This window comes from Olea europaea, chromosome 10 (assembly GCF_002742605.1).
Source record: "Olea europaea var. sylvestris chromosome 10, O_europaea_v1, whole genome shotgun sequence".
NCBI lineage: Eukaryota > Viridiplantae > Streptophyta > Magnoliopsida > Lamiales > Oleaceae > Olea > Olea europaea.
Window position 1 is genome coordinate 22,637,111 of NC_036246.1, and position 13,472 is coordinate 22,650,582.

The 13,472-nt window shown below is 33.3% G+C and overlaps 1 protein-coding gene across 1 annotated transcript; it reads left to right on the top strand.

The window, feature by feature from the left end:
* Positions 1-4,464: 4,464 nt before the first annotated feature.
* On the top strand, positions 4,465-12,247 carry LOC111401522 (chlorophyll(ide) b reductase NOL, chloroplastic). The gene is made up of 13 exons (XM_023029294.1): positions 4,465-4,819; positions 5,346-5,414; positions 7,014-7,075; positions 7,400-7,486; positions 8,286-8,353; positions 8,427-8,475; positions 8,546-8,631; positions 9,545-9,602; positions 10,830-10,880; positions 11,373-11,423; positions 11,504-11,545; positions 11,707-11,817; positions 11,898-12,247. Exons 1-13 carry the CDS (start codon positions 4,573-4,575, stop codon positions 11,943-11,945), a joined length of 1,029 nt encoding a protein of 342 aa, XP_022885062.1. The 5' UTR covers positions 4,465-4,572; the 3' UTR covers positions 11,946-12,247.
* The last annotated feature ends 1,225 nt before the right edge of the window (positions 12,248-13,472 follow it).

Sequence of the window (13,472 nt, forward strand, 5' to 3'; positions counted from 1 at the left end):
TTCTACGATCTTGGTTGCTCTTAAGCGCCACTTGCAATTTTCATCAATACAAATAATTGTATAAATGCTCTTATTTGACTTCTAACTTTGTACTCAAAGTGGCACTTCATAGCTAGCAACTGCAATTTTGATATTATGTCATATTTCGATGGAAACAACTGGTTGACTCGCACATCTAATCGTTCCGAAATTTTTACCGATGTCTCGTAACAGAGCGAACTTACACTTGTATATACAATTTGAGTACATTCAACATCATTACCATTCACTATATTCCTACTACAAGGTTCATGCGTGTGTAATTCAAAATTATTGTCATCTGCTACAGGAGAATTAACTTCGTCATCTACTCTTCGGGGACTATCTTCACTTACGTCAAAACCATTATAATCTACAAATATTTCTTCACTATTGTCATCATTACCATCATTGTCTGTTCGATCATGTTCTGCCTCGTTGTTTATATTTTTAATTTGTTATCCACCATCTATTACTAATAAACATCATTCATCACCAAAATCTTCTCGATTCTCAACAACTTCATTTAAAATACTTACACAAAGAAAAGTTTCTGTGCAGGCAGATATAAATAACTTCACGTTGTTGTTGCAATCAATTATGATTGGTGCAGCTAGAGGTTTAGACATTATCGGGACAAGAGATGAAATCTCCATTTTGTGTAGACTCGTATCGATATTCAATGCCTTTATCATATAGTTCCATGTAAGAAATTGTTTTTACAATAAGAGTAGGTATTGTTTTTCCTTTGCCATTTTCAGAAAACTTCCATTTCCATACGTAGGGGTGGCAAATGGGCTGAGGGGCTCGTCGGCTCGCGAAAACGGAGCTCGTGGGCCAGGCCGGTTCGGTGGGCGAGCCGAGCCCACTCGACTAGCACAAAAAACGAGTAGCTTGCAGCGAGCCACGAGCCGGGCTCGTGGGCTTGTTTTTTAAAGTGACCGAAACGGTCACTTTATGTAATGGTTACTGACTTTTGTCAGTGACCGTTTCAGTCCCTGAATTAATTTTTTTTTACCGTTAACAGTCACTGAATTTTTTCAGTAACCGTTTTGGTCCTTAAATTTTTTTTTGCTTCTTCTATAAATAGTGGATTTAGCCACAAAATTTTCTACAATTCACTCTCAACTCTCAGTTATCTTTCTCTCAACTCTCTTATATTATGTTGATAGTTGTACAATTTTTATATACAATTTATACAATATCCAATTCTCATTTCTCACAATATTTATTGAAATTTCATCCAATTTTCATTTCTCACTACATTTATACAATTATTTTTCTACTAGTTATTACTTATTACAATTAAACAAATGAATCCACGTACATTTATCGAAAACTTGTTCGGTGTGGGAGGAAACGAATCGCCTATACATCGCAAGGTCAATTTCAAAATCAATTTGAAGATCTAAATGACGTACCCCTAGCTGAAGATATTCCAGATTTGGATCCTCATCATCATGTAAGCGACAATCCAAATTATCTAATTAATTTGGATGATGTTGACGTTCCCGAAGTGGAACACGATCAGGAAGAAGAGGTTGAATTAAACATTCCTGATACGAGGGGAAAGCGAAAGGGAAAAAAACAAGCAAAATGTTGGGATCATTTTAAACTTGTTTTCAACGGGAAAAGTCGTCAATGGAGTCCAAGAATCCAAAACAGTATGTAAATACTGCCAACAAAGATTGGCATGACAAAGAGGAATTGGTACCATTCATCTCAACCATCATTACAAAGTATGTGCGGCCAAACACAGACTTATTTCAAGCTGTCAAACACAATTGCAATTTGGGAGTCCAAATGCCAATGGTTCTGCTGCACCCCTATCCATATGGGTGTATTCGGAGGAGAAAGCTCGAATCGGAATGGTGAAACTTGTTGCTGGTGCTGAGTTTTCTTTGGCATTAATTGACAACCAACACTACGTCTCGTATGTGAAAGAATATCTGCAGCCAATGTACGTTGAGGTAAGTCGAAACAATCTTCTTTCCGATACAATACAATATTTTACTTCGACAAAACAACAATTAATTATGGATTTGCAAAAATATGGGGGTGTCGTATCTTTAACTTCGGATATATGAGAAGGGATTAATAAAAGAGCATATATAGCTGCAACTGCACATTATATAGACCCACTTTGGTGCATGTATAAAAAAAATATTGCTTTTAGAATTATTGAGTTTCCTCATAACGCTAATAATATATTTAATGCTAATGTTAATAAAGTAGTTGCCGAAAAATTGCATAGGGTACTACAACCTGATTTTGGTGGGTATTTGTTTCATATTCGTTGTGTATGTCATATTTTAAATTTAATTGTCCAAAATGGTTTAAAATATATAAATGATGAATTTCAAAATATTAGGAACGCACTAATATATATCACAATCTCCCCAAGAGGAAACAAGCATTTTAAGATTATTGTGCCGAAATAGGAGTGCAAAATACTAAAACATTTATTAGCGACGTAGGTCATAGGTGGAACTCTACTTGTTATTAAAGTCATGTGAAGGTTTTGAATATTTAATAACTGACTTTTATAATAATAGACATGTTAGAAGTGATGACGAGGGTATGTTGACTGAACGTGATTGACATTTAGCTTTGAAAGTTAAAAATTTTTTGACATCTTTTTATGAAACCACTAAAATTTTATCGGGCGTTTACTATCCCACCAGCTGTATGATGCTTGAACGTCTTTATATAATTGCAAGAACATTTCATAATTACAGAAATGACCCTGATTTTAGTGAAATTATAATTGCTACGGAATTAAAATTTAGAAAATATTGAGAAGATTTGCCTATATTATTTCCTTTAGCATGCGTGATGGACCCCGATATAATTTATCGGGAACTAAATATATAATTGATTAAATTTCAAACGCCTTAACATTTGATACATCTATCACATATAGAAATTTAGAGCAAATATTATATGAAATGTATGAATTATATGCGAACCAAATGGGTATGAATTATATGCGAACTGAATGGGTACCAATATTAGTCGGGTACCATCTGCACCTACTCATTCCGCTGAAATTGAAGAAGAAAATGCGGAAATATTTAATTTATTTCAAGGCATTAATTCGTATAGATTTAATTCATCTGCAATGTGTTCATCTACTACCACTGCCACTACCATGTCGTCGTCGTCATCGGTATCTCATTCTCATCAAACATCTACGGGCTCAAACCATAATGCATTGCCTGCTGAATTAATTGATTATTTCAACCAGAATATGCCAACAGATAAAACAATTAAAAAAAGTTCAGACGAAGTAATTGAATTCTGGCGAAGGTATGAACGACGTTGGCCAGTTATATTTGCGATTGCAAAAGATCTGCTGACACTTCCTGTTAGCACTGTTACTTCGAAATCTACTTTTAGTGCAGGTATAAAGGAGGAGGATTTAAATTTTTTACCTAGTTTTTTATATATAATTCACGATTTAAAAATTAAAATTACTTTTTTATTTTCCAATTTACCTATTTGTTTAAAAAAAAAAGGGGGAAAACGATATCTGCTCGCGAGCCGGTCACGGCTCGGCCATTTTTGGACGAGCCGAGCTCGACTCGATTCGTGGCAAGCCCGAGCCGAGCTCGTACTTTCATGGGCCGAGCCGGCTCAGCTCGACCCATTGACAATCCTACCATAACCTGTAATTCAACATATAAATTTTAAACATCATATGGTATTGATAACGATATGTACGTTGTCATGGATTTTAGAAAACGATATTTATGTCATTCACGATTTCATAAAACAATATGTATGTCGTTCTGTACTGAAAAAATCAAATGTATGTTTTACGTGAAAACAATGAGAATAATAGTCAATCATCCTTCACCGCTTTACATTTCACTTCAATTAATACTAAGAAATACAAATAAGGGGTAATAAGAATAAAATTGGAAAATAACCCATTTAAAGCTCCAATCTAATCATAAAATATTTTCAAAATCATTATTGACAAATGAACACCACAAACACATATACAACAACATGAAGAGATGATTCAAAACAATGGGAAAAAAAAGTAACTCAAATATTGAAAATTTATCATACCTTCTCTTTTTCTCCAAATGTCAAATAAAAATATAGCAAGACTTTATTATTCACTTCAACCAAATGAATGTTCAAGGGAATGAAAATGTAGATTTTGTGATTATATTGCGTATAGAAGAAGATGATCATAAGAAAATTAGCGTGAAGGCACCTACCATGGTTGAGTCGTTCATAAAGGAGGAAAGGATATTAGGGTTGAAAGAAAATTGAAATGAAAATTAGGACAATAACATCATTTTACGTACAAGAATATTTTAATCTTTTACAAATTTTATTTTCTATATTTAATAACTTTAAACATTTCAATTAAAGGTCTTAGTTCTTGATTTTCTTGGACAAATATTTAGTTTGACCAAGGCTTTTAAATCAATCCCCCGATGCCCAATCCGCGAATTGTTCTATAGGCCACACAGCCATAGGAGCCAACCGTTTACACAGTGCTTCTTCTTCTTTACCCTGCAACGGATACACACAAAAATGGCAATTATCGTAACTACAACTGCCTATACGCCTATTGCCCCATTTCACCGCCAGCCCACGTATCAAATTTTCGCCAAATGCAGTTTTTTGACTCTTAATTTCGCGGGAAATCGTAAGCCAATGAAACATAAATTGAACTTACAAAATTCCTTGGTTTCGACCAAGGCTTCTTCTTCTTCGGTGGCCCAAGCCCCAGAGCCAATGGTTCCACCATATAATGTTCTGATCACTGGCTCTACTAAAGGTCAGATTTTTATTATTTTTTCTCTCTTTATTCGTGTACAATAAATTACAAAACTTGCTCTCAGTTATGATTTTCACTCCCTGTTAACTTTTTTTTTTGTCGAATTATTTTTTTTTTAATAACTAATGTTGTAATATTAGTATATGAGCAATGAACAGCACGGTGGGCTCACCTTGAACACATGTAGTATTCATTGCGATTCTTTCTATATGTTATGTTTATATATAAGGTTAGTTTATTGGTACTTTTATTCAAGAACCAGATATAAATGACAACCTAGAAGAGTAATTGCTTCTTGTTGTCCCCAATATGCAACAGCTAAGAATTGCTCTGGATAGGGACTATTATTTTTGAGTAATTTCACTAATAATTAGGGAAACTATGGAACCAAACTGCAATAAATATTGGTAATTGTCCCTCCTTTCAGATAGATCTGCTTGTGTATTTATTATATATTCTTATCATTTCTCCCCAAAATTTTATCGACTTTTGATGAGAATTTATCGACTTCATTTTCTTATTACAGGAATAGGGTATGCACTTGCAAAAGAGTTTTTAAAAGCTAATGACAATGTCATCATATGCTCGAGATCAGGTAGGCATTATATATTCTGCATAAAAATATATGTTATTGGCAACATTATATGTATCTTAAGTTAATTTATTCAAATTTTCTAATATGAGGAGAATTAGTTATTCCAATTTGATAGAAAACTTGGAAAACAATTTTGTTTGTCTAGTGGTATTAATCTTGAGTATGGAAACATGAATTTTTCTGTAAGGAAAGCACTTAGAAAATTAGAGTAAAGGTTTAATAAGTTTCGAATCTCCTCCACATTTATATTATTAATCTTTAACAAGTCAAATAAATAGATAAGTGATATTTATTCAAAGCACTAAGATCCCCTTGGTTATTCCAATTTGATAGAAAACTTGGAAAACAATTTTGTTTGTCTAGTGGTATTAATCTTGAGTATGGAAACATGAATTTTTCTTTAAGGAAAGCACTTAGAAAATTAGAGTAAAGGTTTAATAAGTTTCGAATCTCCTCCACATTTATATTATTAATCTTTAACAAGTCAAATAAATAGATAAGTGATATTTATTCAAAGCACTAAGATCCCCTTGGTGAGTGATAAGTAATAAATCGTACAAGTAGATCAAATTTGATAATCAGAGCAGTAATATTTTTAAGTGAGCATGCCAACATGATTATAGATTGACATATTAATTTAGGCATGCACAAATGATAAATTGATAACCAGGGCATTAAGATTCATTTTGAAGAGTGCTCAGATTGTCCGTTATTTGTAGTCACCTGCATATGATTAAGCTATACATTTTATATGATTATTATGAAATTAAATTGAAAAATGTGTTGCATGCTCTGGTTTTTGTTTTTCTCTCAATGTATTGTCTTTTAATTTAGATTTGAGATCTGATGCAGACAAAAACACTGTCTGCATCCATATTTCTTCGAGGAAAATTCTGGAGGACAAACCTCTTAACTGGAAGCAGTGGATGTGATAAATTCTGAAAATTTTCTTGAAGATAAATATTATGCCCCTCTCCCCAGTAACACAAACTCTGTTAAAGTAAACAATAACATCTAGACTACAACCACTTAATGAATATTAAATTTAATCTTGGAAATATACAACCTTTCTTGACTTTGACATAGAGTTTGAAAACATAATTTAAGCTTAACAAAGACTTTCCTAAAACCAAACAATGACTCAGTGGCATCTCTGGCTCTTTTATTATGATACTAATTTATTTGACACCAAGAATTGAGAATGCACTTTATAGAATTTCTTGATAGCTCTTTCTCATGTGAAGTTTTTCGGTGGAAATGAGGCTAATTTAGCTGCCTAAAGTAGTATATCTAAAGGAGCAGTGTATGCTTCATCCTTATTGTCAAGGGTACCATTAATAGTAAGTTTTTGAACTGATACTCTTAAACAGGAAATTGAAGAAAGTAGTTGAGCGCAACTCTTTTATCCATTGATCTACCTTTATTGGCTCAAGATACATTCCTCGCAATTTATGATTTTTTCTAGATATCTAGTTTCTTGCAACTACTGCACACTTCTAAGAAACTATTGAACCTGTTTGAATTTGGGGAACCTCTTTTTGAATTGTAATTAACAGGAAAGCAATCTTTAAATATTCAACGTGCTTAATGTACTTGCAGATGAACGAGTGCAATCTGCTCTTGAAAGATTGCAATCAGAATCAGGGAAGCTGCATGTGTGGGTACCTCCTTCACAACTTTATTATGTCGTACATTTGGTTTTCTGACTCTTCCTTTTTTTTTTTAAACTTTTGTACTTGGATCAGCACATATATCCCATCCAATTCATCTAATATATGCTGATGGTAAATTAGTAAGACAACAACTGTAACCACAGTTGTTCTTTGTCACCGATTGATCTCATTCTGCAGGCTTGATATTATTTCTAACAAGATATTTTCTGCAAACAAGTGCAGACACATTCCCGCAACACAGTGTGCATATATGTAGCAGCATATGTTTGTATGTATATCGTACTTTTGCTAATGCTGAAATTCCTCATGCAGGGAAAGAAGTGTGATGTTAGAAATGGGGACGATGTCAAGAAATTAGTTGCTTTTGCACAGGAAAAGCTTAAATACATTGATATATGGGTACTTAATACACAAATTCTCATCTTTGGAATTCCATCTCTTTACTCTCTCTCTCTCTCTTTCACACACACATATATGTATATAGTATCCCATCGTGATAATGATGTGCATTTCTCTCTTTAACTATAACAAAATGGTCTTCTTGACTAATATGATGACTGCGTATTGGTACCATCACATGTACTATCTTCCTTGTTGGTTTATAGAATTGAATGACTTGTGATAACGAGTTCCAGCTCTAAATTTCTGAATCTTACCATTAGAAACTTAGTTTAGTTTATTTCGACATATCATTTAATTATTTCTTGCTTTAACTGACAAGGCGTAGACTAGACGTTGTTTGCACAGTGACACCTACAATGTTATTACAATATTGAGAAGGTTTATTTGAGGTTGAAATTTAGCAAGTTATTTTCTTGTGGTTAATATGAAGTTTATGACTAGGAAAAGATGTTATTAATTTGTATACCTAGATTATGCTACTACTTCTGGAATAAGCTATTGATGAAATCTTTCCATTAGAATCTGAAAAAGCAAGAGCATGCTACTCCATATGGAATGTAGTTTCATCTTAATGATTGATACAATTACCATTATTGGAAGGACACAACAAATTACTCCTATATTGATTATCACATCAGTTCAATCATCTGACGCAACACGTTTCCATAAATGTCAACTATCTAATGGATGGACCATATTTTTGACACCTTACACTTTTCCTCTCAAGTTCAAAGCCATTAGTTGTGTCTATGTTCCAATTTTCCTTTTTTCTTACACCATCTTCAGAATGATGCAGATAAATAATGCAGGATCAAATGCATATAGTTACAAACCACTGGCAGAAGCATCAGATGAAGATCTAGTGTGAGCTCTTGTGCTTGTGCACTTTTTATTGGTGAATGTTTTATGTAATACTTAGATGCCATCCTCTGTGCAGTGAAGTTGTCTCTACAAATACCCTTGGATTGATGATATGCTGTCGAGAGGTAAATAGGATTTCTACTTCTACAGAGGTATCATAGAATGATGGCCTTTGCTTATGCATTACTGTTTTAGGCAATAAAGATGATGCTAAACCAGCCTCGAGGAGGTCATATATTTAACATTGATGGAGCCGGTTCAGATGGAAGACCAACCCCGAGGTGTGGATTTTGTGTTAATTTGTTTCCATTTTGCTTGTAACTACTATGATCTTCAGGGAATCACATTCTGGACATGTTTCTGTGCATAAGGTGTCATACTGTTTTTTAATATGCTCATTTCTTTTAATGTTAAAGTTTTGGATGGAGATAGAAATTGCAGTTAGATAGGATTTTAAAATAGATTTTAATTTAAATTACATTATATTTATTTAAATTAGATTAGGTTAGTTTTAATGTGTGGGTAAAGTTCTAGTTTATTATAGATTCTATTAATTTTAGATTAGTTGCTCTATATATAGAGGGCTTATTCTTTGTAATGTGCACCCTTGAAAATATGAATAAATTGATTTTTCTTACCCTAGTTTCTTTTCTTATTCCTTTCTTGTTTATTGTCAAATTGGTACATTTCCGAGTCAGTTTCTGAACTAAAAGTACATTAAGATTATATTATTGCTGACTGAATTGAAAAGAAACTACCATAACTTTTATTTCTTTATTATTTTGATGCATTACTGGTTGATATTTTCTCGTTCGTAATTTCTTTTTCTCGCCCTCCACTTCTTTAACAAAGTATGCATTATTATGCAAATTTTCAATGTGCACAATGTACAGGCTGTATTGAGAAATGAATGCTCTAGTTTCTTTATTCTTTATACACACACACGCACGTGCACACACACGAGAGAGAGAGAGAGAGAGAGAGAGAGAGACTATTCTTTATATATATAGTTTTTCCTTTTTCTTAGTTTGTTCTTTATAATATTTTTGTTGTCTACATCATCACCATCACTATTATTATAGATCATGTAGTTAAATTCGTATGCTAGATTACTTACAAAATTTTTTCCTCATTTTATCAATTCCAATTCCATGTCCAATCTTTCTTAATGATTATTTTTCTTCTCTTTTTCAGATTTGCTGCTTATGGAGCAACTAAACGCAGTGTGGTGCATTTGACGAAATCATTACAGGCACGTGGTGAATTTTTCATGAAGATCCCTATCTTCATAGGTTTCAACCATTTCTAGTGGAATTTAAGTTACACTTCTGGACATGCAATATTTGTGCCTAAGCACTACTGGCAATGCAGTAATTTGTTAAGAAACATATGCCTATGTGTCATTTTGAAAATCATTTCATTGCTGCACACCGGGGGGAGGGGTTCATGATAGTGCTAGAATGCAGTGCGTATTTTACTCGCAATTCCTGGTTTCGGTGTTTTAGTTTTGTGCCTATGACATAATAATCACTTGATATAGTCCAATGGAGATTTTTTCCATATAGAATGGATGTTTTCCACTTCTCCTGACGCATCTTAAGTTAACAATGATAATTACAAACTGCCTAGTCATGTCACACGACTTATTGCTAGTATATCTTTACAAGATTAATTATACTCCCTCAATCCCATAAAGACAGACTTGATTTTCTTTTTCATTTGTCCTAAATTACATGCCACTTTTCTTACTGAAATTATATATATTTTTTAGTTTTCTAATATTCCCCTATCTAATGTACCTTGTTAACAACAAATATAAACTAATCAGACTTAAACCACTATTTAATGTAGTGGTATATTAGGAAAAATGCAAGAAAAATTTATGGGGTACAATTTTATTTTATCAAAAAAAGGGAAAAAAAAATAAAAATGCAAACATCCATTATGCTTTAAAATCTGAGCAGCTTCTTGGGCATGTGCAAGTAACCCAAGTCTTCAGCAGGCAGCAATTTCCTGAGCTTCTCACTGGGTGCACAACCATTGTGCCTTGTGTGCCGAGAATTGAGAACTGAATGTCAATGGCAGATATGAAGGCACCTTGCTAGGTTTCAAAAGTATCTCTTCGCCACTGTTAAAGTTTAACTCCAAAAGTCGTCTGGAAAATAATGCACTCCCCTCTGGCTCGAGGAAAACCTTCGAATTATGATCATTTAATGCATGTAACTGTTAAGTGTAAAACATAATTTGACTTTCCTACATCTTTTTTGACCTTTTCTTTATCAAATCAAACTTCCATTTTCTTTGCTATTTTATGGATTTCTGCAAAAGATTTTTTGTTGTTTCTACTTGTTTTGGACAGTGTAATCTCTTCGATCTTCATTCTGTGCATTTGGGTCTGCTTATGTTTCTGCGATTTGTGATCTGTGTTTAGCAAATATAGTCATGTGCAATAGATAAATTTCGTCTTTGTTCTCTACAGGCAGAATTGATGATGCAGGATGTCAAAAATGTTATGGTACATAATCTTTCGGTATGTGTGCTTCATTCATCTTTTTAGCAGCCTACTTTTCAACTTTCTAGCCATGGTTATTTGACTTTAATCAAAACCATGAAATAAATAAACTTTATTTCCAGTTCAAGAATTATTGTGACGAGAGTCAAAAATTTTTTATCTATATATTTCTTTGTTGCAATATTCAATTAGAATTACATCACATTTACTTGTTTCCATTATTGATTCTTTTACGAACACTAAACTAAGCAATTTATTGATTTCCGGCATGTCAAGCAGTTTGTTCCTTTTACTTTCTTGTTTCGTTATGGGAGAGGTAGGGGGTGAGCATGGACTGAATGCAAGGACTAATAATACATTAATTATGTTTTAGATTTTAATGGATGCGGATGATATATAAAGTACTATACATCTTGCCATTATAAAAAATAAATGCCATAGGGGTATGTGTGTTTGCTGTGTTATTTTACACTCCATCGTTTTCATAATCCTGTTATTTGTGCCGTGCAGCCAGGGATGGTTACAACTGATCTTCTCATGTCTGGTGCTAACACAAAGCAGGTGCTACGTGTTTCAAATATTTGTCCACACTATTTTATGTTAATCATGACAATGATACAACTTCTGCTTATTATTTACAGGCCAAGTTTTTCATCAATGTGTTGGCTGAACCAGCAGAAGTGGTGTGTCTAATGTTACCAGATCATCCAATCAATGAATTATCTATAATCTGAAAGTCATAGATGACGTTTATAAACACTCAGTGAAATAATGTGGAAATGTTATGAATATATCACTCTGCGGTATCTTTCTATAGTGATGTTCTATTTGATGATGTGCACAGGTTGCTGAATACCTTGTTCCAAATATTAGATCCATCCCCAGTAATGGATCGGCAAAAGCTACTTACATTCGTTTCCTTACAGGATTAAAAGCCTACTCGCAGATATTCTCAGTTAAGGAAGATACAAAACAACTTTAATTGAGTTTTGATTTGATTTTGAGATCTAATCATTTCTTTTATCCGTGTTACAGAGACTTGCTTTTGGTGCTCGGAGAAACAGATATGTTGTCGAAGATTAGAGCACGAAATCAGTTATCAGTTGGATTTTGTTTAAAAATGCTTAGTTTCTTCTTAGGAGGCCTTCATTTTTTCTCTTATTCAATAGCTATGTTTCGTTTTCATTTTCCCTTCCCTATCCTTGGAAGCAATTTTAAAGAAACCCTGTGAAGGCGTATTACAATTGAGAAAATATATGTAAAGTTTGGGCAAAAAGAGTGTTGCTCACTCAACTTTGTAGTGCTTATCTCAAATTGACCGTTGAAACTTGTTCTTGGTTTCAATGTAGTCATTCAGTTAAAATATGTTATTATTATTATTATTATTTTTCATACGAGAAGTCCAATGTAGAAGTTCTACAACTGTGTAATATTATCGTTTTTCACATCATAACTAATATTGACCCGTTAAATCTTTGTTATTATGTTCATCATGTAAAGAGGCATCATAATTTGTTTAGGGATTTAAACATTACAAAAAAGAATTTTTCGTACTTTTTTTTTTTTTTTAAGCATCAATTGTTAGTGTGGAGAAAAATGACAACGGTGGTACATTAATAATGATAGGTGGTGAAACCAGAAATCAATAAAAGAGCTCGTACATCTTAAAGCCTCCGCCTGTCTTCCATTAGAAAGAGTTTTTCCGAAGAAAATGAATTTTCGAATTGTATTTTTTTGACAATGTAGTTAAAGAGCAATGTAGTTAAAAAAAACAAGAAAAGATTGAGTTTACAAGCAAAATATCATATTGTGTGATTTTGAGAAAAAAATAATTTTGATTTAATGGAAGATAATCGGGTGCAAAATTGCACAACATTGTTGAGATAACATAACGACAATAAAAATGTTTCGAGACATTTATAAAATTGTTGTTTATGTATTTTTATACTTTAAAAATATCGTATAATTATATTATTATAAATACTGTCAAATATATTGTGCATACAAAAATTAAAATTAAAATTTTGAAAAATAAATAAATAATATCTTGGAGCCACTGACACCACATGATTCTATGTGAAAAAGGTTGAACCACAATCTTGAGGGTCCCTACTGCCCCGCTCCTGAAGTATCGTGAGGGAGGTAAATCGCGAGATGTGTCCCAACAGGTCAAGGAACAAGAACTTATCCGTACATCGGTGCCTACAAAGAGTCTAATTTCATATATCAGGAATCGAACCCTCACACTGCGACTGTCAGCAAGGCTGAGACTACCTCACTCTTGTCCTTTGCACCACTGTGTTATGCCCCAGGAGCCCACATGATTCTATGTGGCTTAGCTACTATAAGGTTGTCTTTAGCACTGTTATCAAAACCAGCCTGACCTGATTGGTCCAATTGGTAAAATCGAGAATCGGGCTCAAAACTGGGTTAATCACGCCTAGTTAATCGCTTATGATTAAACCGCTTAAAAACACACTAAATAGGTCGATTTAACCATAAACAAGTGAATTAGTTGCGATTTTGGACTAAAACGCTTAAAAACACACCAAATTGGCTAGTTTAATTGTTAATCGGTGAACCGATCACGATTTTGTGGTTTTCCCAATT

Coding starts and splice junctions, on each gene's coding strand:
- LOC111401522 (XM_023029294.1), top strand. CDS start 4,573: ATGGCAATTATCGTAACTACAACTGCCTATACGCCTATTGCCCCATTT. Junction 7,076..7,399: donor CAGGGAAGCTGCATGTGTGG/GTACCTCCTTCA, acceptor TTCCTCATGCAG/GGAAAGAAGTGTGATGTTAG. Junction 7,487..8,285: donor TTAAATACATTGATATATGG/GTACTTAATACA, acceptor AGAATGATGCAG/ATAAATAATGCAGGATCAAA.